Below are 16,271 nucleotides of genomic sequence, written 5' to 3'. Positions count from 1 at the left end.
ACTGTGGCGTTCCACTCCTCTAGGCCATTTTTCTCAGCTTTAAGATTAGTGAAAAAATTAACACATTAAATTATTCTGAGCTACAGAGTCACTGAGAAAAACCCACAACAAGTCAGCCTTAGTACCAATAAGGAAAATTCTGTGTGATATCAGTGGAGAAACATAATGCCTGTGTGTGGCTAGCTACTGGGCTTGATGATTTGGTCACTTGACCTGGCGCAGATCAGAAGTGACCCCACTGAGAAATGTTAGTCTTCACCTAATCTTTGTTTATGTAAGATCCCTTGGGGATGGAGACAAAGTTAGTCACAGTGCTCCTCTTTCAGTGGGCATTGGATCAGGTTTCTTAGGTTGTTGTAATTCCTTTGTGTTCACTGGGGTTATTCCTGATTTACAGCAGCCCAAAAGAGAAAGAATCAACCTTGAAGCCATACTCAGATTAGAGATTAATATCCAGTGCCAATCAAAGTGGCACGTCTCAGTTTTCTCAGCCTCTGGAAAAAGGAGTACTTGGACACAGCTCTTTAAAGCTCACACCATCTCCGATACCACTACTACCAAATCTCTCACTCAATCAGTCACTAATTAAACCAGTTACTCTGCCAAACATCATCTCATTCCAAGGCACTTGTCAGTGTAAGTAACTCAAGCATTTTCCATGGAAGGACACTACTTCTCTGGTATTAACGTGCATAAATGCAAAATAATAACACTGTATCTTTCTTTCTCTTGGATGTCATTGGTGTCTTAGTAAGTGGATGTATTGTATTATGTTTCTGGACCTTAAAGTTTATAACCCTTCCTTTCTACACCATTACATCTTGTTTAAATTAATATATTTCAAACATCTGCCTCCTTTGTTTTACTCTTCCCATATTAGTAAAAAACATCTTCTGCATCCAGTCTGGCATACATCCTTGCAACAATGCATCAGCTCAGATTAATGCATTGTAACATCATTATTAATTCAGTTTTACATGGTCATTTTTCATGTTCTGTTGAAGACAAAAACAAACAAAAATACAATTCATTCCACACTGTCATCCCTTTGTCCTGACCAGAACAACTCGATCGTGTTGAAGAAGGCATGAACCATATCAACCAAGACATGAAGGAGGCCGAGAAAAATTTAAAAGATTTAGGGAAATGCTGTGGCCTTTTCATATGTCCTTGTAACAAGTAGGTACTGGGTACCGGCTCTGCTATGTGGTGTCCAGTTTTTTGTCACAGTGAATGTCTGAAGTTTTTTGTCTTTTTTTTCTTTGTCCTTTTCCATCTGCTTCATTCTGTGGGGATAAAATACTTGTGTTTAATCAGAACAACTGGAACGCATCGAAGAGGGAATGGACCAAATCAATAAGGACATGAAAGAAGCAGAAAAGAATTTGACGGACCTAGGAAAATTCTGTGGTCTTTGTGTCTGTCCATGTAACAAGTAGGTGCTGCCTGCCTCATCTCTTTGAGCACTTAAGGCTGATCCCAAAGGCCTTGTGAAGCTCATCCTTGCTAGGCACATGGACAGGATGAGCATGTGGCATGCAGAAAGAATGATTCTGATTCAAATGCATTCATCTCATAGCATAGACAACTGACTGGGAATTACTGTAGATGCATTAAAATCAGGCATACTGCAGTGAAAGCTTCACTGTCAACACCTTTTACTGGTAAAAGTTTCAACATTTTACACAAAGTGTACTACGTGCTTCCATTTTCCAGCAAACAAAACCATTGGGGCTACTTTATTCCTGGAAGCCCTAAATTTTAAAACCTATTTTCACAGAAAAGTTTAATAATAAAAATTCGTAGCTTAAAAATGCAGAAGAGGTAATAACAAACATTACCAAAAATTATGCAAGGAAATCATACTTCCTCTCATTGTTCAACAGACATTGTCCTCGATGAAATCTTGAAGGAGACATGACGTTTTACAATTGGAATCCAACTTGCGATGATTTTCATCCCGCTTTAGGGAACCCAATTTGAGAAAAACTGAACACGTGGTGTCAATTTCTCTCATTTGGGTAGAAAGTACACTAAGCAGAAATGTTGAAATGCATCGAATTTTGCTTGCATGCCATCACACTTGAACGAAACTGTTCTCCGAGTAATGCAAAGCTTGTTTTAAATGCCAAAGGAAAATGTTATGTGCATATTGTGGGTGCAGAGATTAGGGGCAAACTGGAACAACCAGAATTCCTCAAGGAATAGCAAATCCAGCATGCAATGAGTCAGCACTCATTCAGGTTACTGTGACAACATTTATAGATGGTTGGCCAAAGATTTTGCAGGAAACAAGGTAGAGTGCTGTGGTTCTATCGTGTTGTAGCACGACACTGCGTAGCACAGATACTTTTTTCACCATGGCCTGATCCTACCATCATTATCAAGACCAAACGACTGAAAGCTGTTGTGGAATTCAGTGGGAATTTTACCTGGAATAGGAACAGTAGGACTGGGTTTCTGTCTTATCAGTCACCATTTATTTTGAAGTTAATTCCCTTGGGACAAAATGCAGATACTGTCTCAGCTTTAAAAATCAATTTTGCTCCTGCATACCAAGCCAAAAACACTTTGCTGGGGTATGCATTTTGCCAAGAAGACGTATATCATTGCCTACCCGTGAAAAGTGAGAGGGAGGAAAGTTACAACTTAAAGAGGAACACTGCCTTGGCTTGCTCCTCCTGGAGAAACCTAACATAACATCTATGTCAAAAGTTCATCCTTAAGCTGCAGAAAACCTTATGTATTTTGCAGGAAATCTTCATTTTTTGAAGTAGGTTTAATATTTTGTGCTGTAGGGAAGACTGCTTAAAATTGAAAGCCAGACCTGTGAGTGCACGGGGTTAGGATCTGATATCTGGTCTGGAAACATTTACTGCTCCACAATGATTGGAATATTATGAAATGCATAGGTGCAGGGACCGGAAGATACTGCCTGCATTTGGTGAGGCAGGCATTCATTTCTAAAGGTGACCCTTTCCTGTTTCAAGGCAGCATTCTGACTCACCTTTGCAGACTGCTGCCAGGGTGGATAAACTAGCATTACCAATCAGTCAACATGTTTAAAAACAGAGTCTTTGATTCACCATGCCAGGAATCAACTGGTGCACCTAAGATGATATTCTCAGAAGCACAGTTAAGGAGGGAGATAAATCCAAACAGTTCTAGGCATCAGTATGATTACGCCATCATCCCCTAATGCTCTTCTGGCTGGTAGTAAATTGCATATATTCCAAAAAGATTAACCATTTCACACACAATTATTCTCTGTTGCTTGTAAAAACAATTCAGTGAACCATACGAAAATGTAAGGCTTGATCCTACATTCTTAGAAGACCCAAAATTCCCATGGCATACAACTTTAACCAGACTAAAGTCAGTAAGACAACTGCTATCGATCATGAGCAGGCCCAGACTCTACCTGTTGACTTTAGTGGGAAGTGTACATGCACAAAAATCAGGGGATCGAGCTCTTGGTGTATAAAATCATTCACCTCAAACACAAACACTGTGTCACTCTCAAAGTTGTGCAGGTCTAAAGAACAAACAAACACCTGTAATTGTATGTGCAGCAAGAGAGCTAGCTTCACTCATTTCCAGAAACACCAAAGCTGATGTATAGTTTCAGAGAGCTAAGAACAAACAAGCCAATCAAACACCTCTTCTAAGTCTTCACAGATTTTAAAAGGAAATAAACAATGAAATAGAGGACTACTTGGAAAGATCCTCTTTTAATTTATATTTTAGTTCTGTATCAAAGTATGCTACACATCTTCAGACTCAAAAGATGCCAAGCAGCTTCAGAGGGCACGGAGAGAACGTAACACCAGAGCTGGGCTTTTTGTGTCCTTTCCCAACTAGAAGCATGTTCAATTTCTCCCACAAAAGCCAAGCCACAGGGCTGTTTCTATGATTGACTAGAGCCAAAATGAAGAACACAGAAACTATGGGGATTTGCAGTTCCAAACAGCTTTGTTGGAAACTGCTCCACTTCTGAAATAAGATCAAGAATTCGTAGCTACAGAACCCAAACACTCATGCTCTCCTGTTTAAGTGCCTGATCTTGTCCGATCACCCCGAAGACAGCAACCCAAAACACGCTGGCACATGCTAATCTGCCACTGAAGGTATGCCTGGATTTTAATTTTTCTATCCATGGCAGCTCAGTCAAAAATGGCTCTCTGAAAGCTAATATAACTATCATAAACAACAAATATAACAACCTGGTAGGCTATTTTAAAGTCCCATGGTTTAAAGCTCCTGAAGGAAGTGATGATCCATTTTTGCCTGCGTCTTGCTTATTGTGAAGGCTGTTACTGCTGATGCATTAAGAGTATGATGAACAATTGGGGCAACTGTGCTTAGTGAGAATGCTTCACTTCTTATTCATGCCTGTAGCTGGTGCATGAAGAAAATGTAGAAAAATTTCCCTTTCTGATGCTAGATTGCTTGTATCTTTTCTTTTCTCCTGCACTCATCTCACTTCTGCCTATTTTACTTTTTGTCTCTGTGGAGAAAGGTTTGTACATCAACTGTCGATGTATGATTACTATTTTCAAGTACCGATATATTATTTAGAAATCCAATGATTCCTATGACTTGTATGATAAAATCACCCCCAAATCACCTTGGAAAAGGTTAGTGGCTTTAAATGCCTATTATGCCACATACATGCTAAACAACAACAACAAAGCCCAATCTTCTGCATGGTAACCTGTTAAAATCTAGCCAAATCTGTTTTTCTCTAAGAGGGTGTGTTGCTGTGATGTGATGTACATACTATACTTGGCGGTTTTGTTTTTATGTCTGTCTGCCCGTACGTTCTCTGTGTTTGATGTCAAAATATATGTGTCACTGAAATGAAACAATGTTTTCCAGTTATCTATTTCTTCTCTTCTTCTTTTCTTTCTTCTTTTTCTTTCTTTCTTTCTTTTTTTTTTTTTCTCCTTTCTGGAAACTAAGTCAACATCCAAAAACCTGTGTGCAGTGTTGTAGACCTGACAATTGCAATTCACCCTATTGGAAACAAAACCTCTGACCATCACAGTTGTTGTGGCAGTAAAATAAAATCTCCTTTTATTCAGGCTTATGATATATCGGTATACAATTAGTGACCCTCTATCTGAAAACTCATGTGCTTGATTCAGCTTTTAGCTTGGAGAAGTAAAGAGTTTTGCATTTGTCTTCGTCCACTTGCTGCTTTGTTACTCATCATCTTTTTTGCATAGGCTTAAATCAAGTGATGCTTACAAAAAAGCCTGGGGCAATAATCAGGATGGTGTTGTAGCCAGCCAGCCTGCACGTGTCGTAGATGAACGGGAGCAGATGGCCATCAGTGGTGGCTTTATCCGCAAGTGAGTCTTTTCATCCACTGTTTTCTCTCTATTTTGCTTGTCAGTGATATATTTAGAAATCTTCCATATGGTCATGAGTTCTGTGATGTTCATTAACTCCTTCAGTGCTACCTGGTAATGCAATGGAGTCACTGTATTCCAACGCATGGTAGATGCTCAGATTTAGGTTGACGCTGATTAGTACAGGCCCTAAACACCCACTGCTTCCACCAGCTTCACCTGGCCCTATGGGTGCTTGCCTGAGCTAGTGCAAATAACGATGAGGATGTTGATGAAAATCCTGGAAGTCAGGGCCTCAACCCTAAGATCCAGAAGATGTTTACCCTAAACCTACTTCCTTGAGATTGCTAAAATTTGGGTGATAATTACATAGATATAATATATACTTTTATTTACTTCATAGCAGAAATGTTAGGTTTAAGATTCTCAAGGTCAGTCAGCATTTGCCATGTGACCCCTGCACTCCAGCTCCCCAGCATGATCAATGAACTTTTACTTAGGGCCTTATTATGGGTCTCATTAATGACAGTTGGTAAAATGTTGTGGAAATAAAGTGTCAAATAAAGTTAGCTTATAATTATTTTGGTTTTGAAGATATGTAGGGCTCATTTTCCATTATCTGTCCTTGCCAGAGGGTATATCAAAGCATTCAGCACCCCTTCCTCTCTTTTCTGAAAGAAGAGTCTCAGGCCCTTTGTCAAAGCACAGAGACAAGTGCAGAACTTGAAGCACACTTTTTACTAAAGGTACACTGTCTTCGAGAAAACCATTTCCCTGCTTATGACTATTACCCAGAAAAAAATCATTAAATGGGAAATGAGGCACTGTTCCTCAACTGCTGAAATGCCATAACTTTCAAAAAACATTGACACTTTAGTGGCAACCACTGTGCATTCAAACGAAAGCCAGTTTTAAACACACGGCTATACTAATAGCAACCAAGCTGTAAACTTTCAGCAATACATAGGGATCCAATGATAAGTACATACTGATTACACTACTTACTGAGCATGTATTTAGATGACAATGCTATCAGCTGAATGGATAAAGGCATACCAGCAGGCAAAGCTTTGATCTCTGAAGATTAAGAACACTGAATTAATAAGTAATTATCTTTCCAAAAACTATTATCCACTTATTTTTTGGCTGCTGTATTAAAGGGAAATCAGTGTGATAGAAACAATGCTGTCATGCAGTCCAGAGTGTGGGACTGAGTTGCCATTTAAGTTGGCTGGGACTGCCATTCACTTTTACTTTTTTACCTCTGGGGGGAGGCTCCAGCAACATGAAGGCTGGGGCAGGTTAACAGAACAGCAGTGAAGAAAGTTTACATGGGTGCTATGCCATAATTGTTCTGCAAATAGCCTATACAGCCCTTCTGGCACCTTTATGAACACAAAGAGCAAAAAAGCCTGTCAAGGTAGTATTTCCTGAGTGTCACCCATGGCCCTTGCTTTTCCCAATGTCAGTCACCAAATAACTCCCCAGTGACTAGAGTGTTGAGCTGGGCCCTGGCTCAAGGGCAAGTTTTTTTCTTTTAAACACCAAGCAACTGAAAAAGACAGGGCTAACAGGAGAGGCAAAGCATCTTTACTGAAGCCAGCAAATCAGAGAGAAGCTGCTTCTGTCATTTACTGGAAATACGTTTAACTAAAATAGGAGTTTAGGTCAGGACTTTCACAGCTGAAGCTGCTCATGCCTAGTATTTCAATTAGCCCCCAGGCTGCAAGGACTGCACTGTAACAGTTAGCTGTGTGTAGCCCAAGGCTGGGAGCTCGTATAGCTTCAATTCCAAGGCCCTACAGCATGTTACATATACTGTAACCACACGTAAATCCAAATGTCCAAATGAAGCATACTTTTATTCTTCTTTTGAGAAGCACCATCACTAGCAGACAGGTGTGGTATGTGGAATACCTCACACAGCAACACTATGTGGAATTGCTCAGACAGCAACACTTCCAGGAGCAGCAGGAAGAAGCAGCACGAGTGGAGTAGTAATGAACCCAAACAATTAGTCCCAACAGTCAAAAAGTAAGCATGCAAAGGTTTTCAAGCTAGCTGCTTAATAATTGATCCCTTTTCTTCAAAGTTTAGCATAGCAGCGTGCTGCACAAGTCACAAGTGAAGAAGGATGCAGGGGAGGTTTCAGGTGAATCAGAGTTTCAGAGGGACCTCCTCTGTCTCTACTCAAAGAATTGTTTTTTCACTCCCAGGGTAACAAATGATGCCCGAGAAAATGAAATGGATGAGAACCTCGAGCAGGTCAGCGGCATCATTGGAAACTTACGTCACATGGCCCTGGATATGGGCAATGAGATTGACACACAGAATCGCCAGATCGACAGGATCATGGAGAAGGTAAGAGCTGACATTTCTAAGAGAACCCCAAAGGGTGGCTGTGTTTTCTCTTCCGCAAGCCTTTGTTCATGGGCACAGTCTGCTACAAGGAGTACAGAAACAGGCTGCTACAAGGAGTACAGAAGACATGTAACCCAGTCTGTTCCCAGCTCTTTCAACTTAGGGGTCATGCTGCAGTTTCTCTTCAGCTCTTTCAGAGGAGAGGGAACAGAAACAGCTGCTAGAGTTCCTCTCTCTCCTCCTTCCAAATCCTTGGATCAAAGCAGAGCTTGCTGCTGTAGATCTTCAGTAACCCTTCACTGCAGGTCATACTGCACTGCTGGGTTCAAAAGACAACAGCTGGCAAGGGTAGCACTTAATAACTTCAGGTATATATAAAGGGTAGCTTCAAGGCTCCTTCTGCAAAGGTTTTGGGAAAGAAGTGAGCAGTGAGCTGTGCAGAACTGTGGAGCTTGGGCCTGAATGCCTGGGCACTTCCTGGCAAATTTTGAACTTTTCTGGACTTTCCTTCCCTAAGAAACTCCATGAATGATTCAGACTTGGATAACCTGTTAGGAGGGCCAGTCCTAAAAAAAGGATGTGAACTTACTAAGCTTGGTTTTGACATGTGGTAACAGTGCAGTCAGCCTTGTCTTGCTGCCTGCTTTTAACCCCTTTTGGATAGAGATCCACCAGCTCACTCTACGTATATACATAAACTGGGCCCTGCATGGGCCCAGCCAAGTACAAAAGCTTATTATTACCACTGTGGAATCACTATATAAAAATGCAGAGAGCACCATTCCAATGCCAGATCTGCATTGCAGATTTCCAAAGTAGATACTAAGCACTCTCCATGCCCAGCTGAGAATTCACTCTTCTCTTCAGATCCTAAGATCTGCAAGCCATCTGCGTTCATTGCTGGCAGAGCTCCAGGCATAGACACAGCCAGGCTGAAGTGACATAACAGGCTAGATCTTTGTCTGGTGTACACTCTTGACTTCAGCTAAGATTTACACAACCTGAGGATCTAACCCAAGGACTTAAATGTACTGCTTAGAATTAATGCTGACCTTAAGTGGTAGAGCTTGTACTCTTGAGCCTTCTTACACCTGCCAGCTACAGAAAGCAAGATGTCCATATCTCCTTTCCGTGCTAATTAGCTACACGAGACCCTAGTGCAACAAATTAAAATAAAGAAAACATTGCTGTCAGGGGTTCACACAGTTTGGTAACTTTCCTTACTGGAGTTTGATTCCAGAGAGAACTGGTTGAAGTGTATGCTGTCTTAAAAGAAGGAAGTTTATTTCTGACAGATATTCGCATAACATAAAAGAGCACATAGCTTTGTAACAGTCAAAACTTCTGTTTATAAAGCTGCATCTGTTAGTTTGAATGAACTGGAAAATGCACAGTATTATTGTGATGCCATTCTGCAGCAGTTTGTATTTCTGGGAAAAAGAAGTGGCGATAGGGAGAGGGATTTACCACTGCTATTCATAAGAAAAGCGTTGGAAAGTATATCTATCTACATTGCAAGAAGGGACTGGAGGATTGTATAGCACGTGTCATAACTAGCTTTAAATAAGAAGTCTAGGGTATATATCATTTTCTCAGAGGAAGTACAAGGACACATACTACTCCATGTTAGCAGCTATTCTATTCATGACATAACTTTAGTGGCAGATGACATGCGCTGCACTTGGAAATCAGGTGTGTCTCATCCATGCCTTCAGGATGCTATCACCAAATGCAGCAACCCTAACTTTCTAACACTGCACTGATCTCCCATCAGTTCATGCCTGCAAACGTTTGGATTTTGAAAACATAGACCAGGCATTTTGTGCACGAGGTACATGGACCAAGTTTCTACGCAGTGTGTGCTGACAGCAGTTGACTAACTGAGGGACTGGCCTTCCACATCTATGGAGTCTCCTTATAGAATTAGCTATACAGCATTTTATACAGCAATAAAAGAGCATTGCAAGCTAGTATCGATCACTAAATCCAGCCTCATAGGCAGGCCTAGTCAGGCAGAGATCTTGGCTAAGAACGGTGATACACTTTTGAAAGATGGATTTGCAGCGTATACAGAGGAGTCACATGATAGCAGCACAAAAACAAGACAGTTCAATCTTAATGAAGATCTGATTTCTCAGGGTAAGTACATATGGTCTGAGCAGTAATGATATACAAGGAAAAGAAACTATATATTAGGAAAGCCCTCCATGAAGACACAAAAGTGACCGACAGCTGGATAACAAATGTATACATGTCCATTTTGTAAAGAAATACTAGAATAGTGGCCCCGGCTGGTGACAGGTAATACAGCATTGCCAGAGTTTTTTGGTTTTTTGACCAGCTGAAACACTGTGCTTTTGATCAGCTATGACCATTAGAAAGACCCTGGGCTGGCACACTTTGCAAAAGCTGGGGTACATCACAAAGCTAACCCTTACGCTCGTAAAGCATATATGTTAAACTGGAAATGTGTATCCAAGTCGGAGCCATCTCACAGGGTGGAGATGTACTCTGATCTATCCAAGATAATCAGAGAATAAATAAAAGACTTAGTCCTTCCTTCAAGTCAGAAAGAAAGAGAAAAAACAAAATGTGCTGAGTGGGTCAAATGGCTCGGCTGTCATCACAGAGCACCCTGCTCTGAAATGAGCTATAAATGGAGGTTAGACAGAAAGTACGACGGGCTCAAAAGTATTCTGTATTGACCCAGGTGAGAAGGTTTGTGATAAGACTCCCACTGACTGATGCAACAGAGTCATCCACCAGAGTTAGACTTCAGTATTTCCATTCAGGACCATTATGTTTCATCTCTGAAAAAAATACATACACATACAGCCTTACCCCAGTATTCATATATTTTACGACAAACTTAACTGCTTCCAAAACCATTCACTTTTTTTTTAGGTAGCTATACTGTTATAGACAAGGTCAAACTCCTGACTAATATAAATGAGTGTGGTTCATAATGAGCGGTTATGCTGATCTACACTTGCTGAGGACCTGGCACATGCTACTGTACTAAAAAGACATATCTACATAGTATTTGCCAAAGCAGTTACAGAGAAAAGCCCAAGATGCTTAAGAATGATTTACTTCACATCAGTATAACCTTTTTAAGGGGTTTTGGAATGTATGTGGAAAAGATGCTTCACCATTCTGTATCTTTGCAAACTGAAGATTTAAAATAAATCTGTACAATTTGGACACACCCCAGAGAAGTGGAAATAGTCATCAAAGCTAACAAAATGCAGACGCCAAATCACAGAAGAGAAACTTTGCTATTTGATTTCATGTTTCAAAGCAAGAATATAATTCTCACCTTTCCCACAAGTCTGATTTCAAGAGCTGAAAACTAGTCCCTCTCCTAGCATAAGTCAGCATAGCATAATAGGCTTGAATGGAACTTTACCAATTTATGTCAGCTAAAACAATGCCTCTGTATCCCAGACTAACTTCTACAGAGCTACAGAAGCCCATGGTTAAAGTGTCCTCCCTTTCAAGGACAACTCCTAAACCTCCAAGGTGGCACTGTTTTATTAACATCATTTTATAAGCATGACAAGGGTTAAATCATGGAAGACGGTGAAGCTAATAGTTTAGCCCACACTAGACTAAATTCTAGCTTGATTTTTTCAAATAATGGTAGAATCCCTTCCTTTTCTTAATTCCTGTTCATGCTGCTGCCCAATGAGAGAGGTTACCCTGTCTTGCAGCCACACCAACAAATTCTCTTAAGAGAATGGAATAATGGCATCACTCCTACCTATTCCCTTCCTGTCACACGTAAAGCAAAGAGATCCAGATTGATTTCTTTTCAGAAAAATTTATCTTTCCCAGCATTCCCTGCATAAGATGACTTAGCTTCTCTAATCCAGTGATTCTCCAGTACATTGAAGAAAACTTTAGTTTTGATTGTGTGGTAATCTAAATTTTAGTGCATCCTTCAGCTGGGACAGAATCCACATCCGCTGAATCTATCAATCAGTCTTATACTCCATTAAAGCTTTAAACAAATGAAATCTGCACATACATTATCAGTTGTCATCCAGAGCGTTCCTATTAATGGAGTTACCAGTTAACACTGGCTACAGATCTGGCATAGCAGTAGAAGAGTTCACAAAAACTGCCAAACACAAAAGCTTTACTCAGAGGCTATCTGAAATGTCAAAAAAACAGGCAAATCTGTAATTTACATTTGGGCCCCAATACCACTAGAAAACCAGCTCTCCAGTATTTTCAAGGGTTTTTTTCTCCTCTGACCTACCTAAAACTAGGGAAGTGTCCACAAAGCATTGTAAATGTTTTCTCTCTGCTTATAATCAACTATTTCTTTAATTTGTGTTTCCACAGGCTGATTCCAACAAAACCAGGATTGATGATGCTAACCAGCGTGCAACAAAGATGCTGGGCAGTGGTTAAATGCAGCAAAGTGCATTTCCTTTTAACACTGTCCCACAGGGCAGCACCTTCATGCTTTTATCATGGTATTTACCTACTAGGTTTGCACACATGCACATATCAGCCCCATTGTAAATGTTGTCCTGTGTAGTTTGTCAGCTTTCCAAAAATGATACTTGTAATTATTTTTTTCTAGATATCTTTCTTTCCAAAGGTTGTACATAGTGCTGATTTGATGGCTATAGCTCACTATGATGTTTTTTGAGATTTTTCCTTTCCTTGTTTCTGTTTTGGATTCCTTTTCTTTTTTCCTCTTCTCTCCCTTTTTTTTATGATGTTTGCTGAATGACAACAATGTTGGAATGCTAAACGTGCTGTTAACCTTTAAATATACAGTATTGTTCTTGTAAAACTGTGACATTCCACAGAGCTACTGCCATGCTCCTGTCTTTGGGTATCATGATGTTTAAGCACTTAAACCTGCTGTCTTTGGTTCTTCATCACCATTATCCGTTGTTATGATTTCATGATTAGACAATGTGGAATTATATTACTATAACAGGCATTGCACTAAAAAGTGATGTGATTTATGCATTTATGCATGAGGAATAAATAGACTTTTAGAGTCCTACTTAAACAAGACTTTTCCCATGGCAGTAGCACACCAACAATGACAACAAAAGCATGCTCAGTATTCGGACTCTTTTGGGACTATGTTATACCAGCAAGTTTGCAGTCGTGCCACTTTTTTCTTGTTGATATATATATAGTTATTAATCATGATAATTTTTTTAATAATGAAAAAGAGGGATTTGGCACTCACCATTTAGCCATTGCCAGCAAAATAAAAGCTTGGCTGAAAATACGTTAAAGACAAAAAGAAGTAAGTGTAATATATTGGGTTTGTCTGCTGATTTTGTAGACTATCTTTTGGAGGAAACGACTACCATATGAAATGGTGCAAAGAAATGTAATTTTTATAAGGCTTTCTCTTACTAGTCGCTATCCCCATGTGGTTTGTTATCAGTACAGTTCTCTGTTGCTTACCTAGAGCTATGCACACCAAATCGCTGAGATGTTTAGTAGCTGACTCAGTAAAAAAATAATAAAAAAACCTAAATGAATGAACTCTAGATAAACTGTGAGATAAATATCATTTACAGCATGTAATATGAAATTCCTTATGTCTCCTGTCAGTTTGTGAAGTGATTGACATTTTGTAGCTAGTTTAAAAATTATTAAAAATTATAGATCTCGGAATCTATGCTTGCTTTATCAATTTGTTGCCCTACGTATCAGTGACACCTACTTATTTGCCACTTACTTGGGAAAGGGAGAAGTGCAAAGAAGTTCAAAGACACTTTACAAACTGGTTCTCTATGACAAGTGGAAACCAAAGATTTCTGTTTTGAATGCTGTAAAAAGGGACAGGCACCTACCCTAAAAATAGCACTTTACACTGAGCACACTGAATGTGAATATTATTTTAAATAATCTGGCTTGGTTTGCTGAACACTGTATGAAAATATATTTTCTTGTTTGGGGAAAGAAAAAATGAAATAAATGAGATGGTACAAAAGGATAATTAATTCCTGTAGCAGATCTAGCCGTGTGCTAATATATTTCTTCTCAGGGAACCCTTTGAACTAGAGAATTTGTATAGTCTGCAAAGAATGATTTTATCAAATGACTAACAAAAACCAATGTTTACTGTCAATGAAAAGTGTTAGCATATTTTCCCAGGGTCTTTTATTCCCCCTGTATGGACAAATTATAATTAACTCTACATGACTGACAGTTCACTCATGTGTCTCACATGGCCCTAAGTCAAAACACACAAAGAACATAAATGCTTGTGTAATTAAAGTTGCATGATAATGTAGACACAAGCTATGTTTTATTTTGTGCTGTTTATTTTCAGTATCTATTAAAATTTTGTTTATGCAAATATTTCCCCCCACTACTTCACAGCAAGGAGAAAGCTTCAAGCAAATATTTTTAATCTGCCGGCCATTTCCAATCCAGTTCATTCAGGGATTCTAGTATTTGTGACAGCACTATCATTTTGGAACATCAAGGGCTACTGAAAGGAGGCGATAATTGTGCTGGAGAATGTGTCAGAGTGAGGATATACCAAAAAAAGGGTATTTGACAAATGTAAGAAAAATATTAGGAAGTAATGATGATATTAATGGAGGTATTATTCCCACCTGTTTGATAAGAATGCAGCCTCTCTGAGGAAAGACATACTTAACAAAGGTCATTATAGCTGATGAAAAATATAAGTTACTGCTCTGAAGGAAATCACTAGTCTTGACGTTTGTTTTTGTCTTGTGTGAAGATGAAAAACCAAACTATTGAAATGTTTTGCCAAATGGAAAGTTTTAAAGGATAGAAACATTGAAATGTTTCATTGCATTAATCTTTGTATTCTCCTCCACTGTATGCAAGGTCTCTTGGGAGCTGGTCAGAACTTGTCAATGGGTAAAGAAAATAAGTGTAATATATTGCATTTCTCTGATGTTTTTGAAGATTGATTTTTGTAGGATTAATTATAATTATTCAAAGAAAGATTTGATCTTATTAGTTGCTCTCCTCATGCAGTCTTTTGCTAGAACAATCCACTTCTGTTCATTATGATTTGTGCACACCAAATCCCTGGTACGATTTAGTAGCTGACTTAATATAGAAAAAAGTTTTAAGAGGAGTTGACCTCAGATATGTCATTTTCATCTTCTGCTCCTCCCCTGCTCGGTTGGCCTGTGTCTCCCATGATCCGCTGCAGGCTTTCCCTAAGGCTGAACAAGCACAGTGCATGACAGAACGCCAAGAGGCTGGAAAAGTGGGTGAAGAAGTGCTTGCCTGCTTGAGGGGCAAGGCTCACTGGAAGAAAAGGGACACAGCAGGGAGCTGGAATTAAAACTCCCATAAGATAAAATGGCTACACTGACTATGGAACTAAAAGCTTCCCAGATTTTTCTGAAGGCTTTCCTGTTAAAAAAAAAAAAATTCCCCGTTGACCACATTGTATTTTCCAATCAGAAATTTCTTTTGTCTTTGCACCAGTGTCATCTGGAAATCCATGTCTGAGAGAAAGAATCCAAATGTGCTTCAAGAACCAAAGCTTAACAAACATCACTTAATTCTAGATTCCCAATGCAATTTCTCTGACAGATTGCATGCAACATGGCCAAATCTTCACATTGGTGTCGATTTGAGATGGTCATAGGAAGTCTCTTTCAGATTCTTAAATTCCATAGCTGAATGAGCTGACTAGTCAGATTACTTGAAGTTTTGCTTAAAAACCAAAGTCCAACTGAAAGTCAAACTTTTGTTGAGCTCTACAAAGCCACAATTAACAACTTCTTTCAACTCATGCATTCTCTTCCTTTCTTAGTCTAGGCTAGAAATGTAAATATCAAAGCAATAACAAAGATGTTTGAATGTTATTCCTCAACAGAACAAAATTCATTAGTAGTATAAAATCTCATGCACCACTGCCTCTTCATTAAATATCTGACCTGATTTCAGCAGTGGGAAACTAAGACAGAAAACTGAAAGAGCTCAGTAAAATCAAGGAAGCTTATCTGAAAGAAATCCTAAAACCTTTAGGATGTTAATGCTTCCTAACTTCAGCATAAATGCATATACTCTGAACTGAAGAGAGACCACTATGGCTTTCTAGTCCAACACAAATACAGGGAAGAAACTCTGAAACTTCCTCAAACCTTGTGGTTTAATAGAGCACATCTTATGGAAAACGGACAGACTTGATGTAAAGGTATGGAGTGAAAAAAATGTATTACAGTCCTTGAATATTTGGTGGTATTATTATAAATAATAGGAAAAGCTAACCCTACAAAACAGTGAGAAGTATATTTTATTTGAAGAAAAGTAAATTATATTAGTGTACATGGTTAAATACGATGTATCCTTTGTTTCTGAAGAAAACTAAATATGCCACAGCTTGCATGACAAACTGTAAAGTGCCTCCTTAGAGAGATGCTTGTGGAACGATAAACTTTGTTACAGACACATTTTAAATCCTCTGGAAATACAGACAACAAAAGTATTCTCCAGAAAATTCCACATGACATATCATAACTGATAACCTCAACAGGCTTTGGATTCAGCCGTGAATCTGGCTAGATTGCTCAA

At 39.2% G+C, this 16,271-nt stretch overlaps 1 protein-coding gene across 2 annotated transcripts in view; it reads left to right on the top strand.

Moving 5' to 3' along the window:
* SNAP25 (synaptosome associated protein 25) overlaps nt 1-13,373 on the top strand; it is a 68,998-nt gene extending 55,625 nt beyond the window's left edge. Inside the window, exons 5-8 of one of the 2 annotated variants that reach the window (XM_064509995.1) lie at nt 1,062-1,179; nt 5,229-5,354; nt 7,571-7,715; nt 12,066-13,373. In XM_064509995.1, coding sequence (XP_064366065.1) covers nt 1,062-1,179; nt 5,229-5,354; nt 7,571-7,715; nt 12,066-12,134 — 458 coding nt within the window. In that variant the 3' untranslated portion in view covers nt 12,135-13,373. Of the gene's footprint in view, nt 1-1,061; nt 1,180-1,317; nt 1,436-5,228; nt 5,355-7,570; nt 7,716-12,065 lie in introns of both variants that reach the window. The other variant, XM_064509994.1, reaches the window with a different exon arrangement.
* The last annotated feature ends 2,898 nt before the right edge of the window (nt 13,374-16,271 follow it).

Source organism: Dromaius novaehollandiae, chromosome 3 (assembly GCF_036370855.1).
Source record: "Dromaius novaehollandiae isolate bDroNov1 chromosome 3, bDroNov1.hap1, whole genome shotgun sequence".
NCBI lineage: Eukaryota > Metazoa > Chordata > Aves > Casuariiformes > Dromaiidae > Dromaius > Dromaius novaehollandiae.
This window is presented reverse-complemented; position numbering and strand designations above follow the sequence as displayed.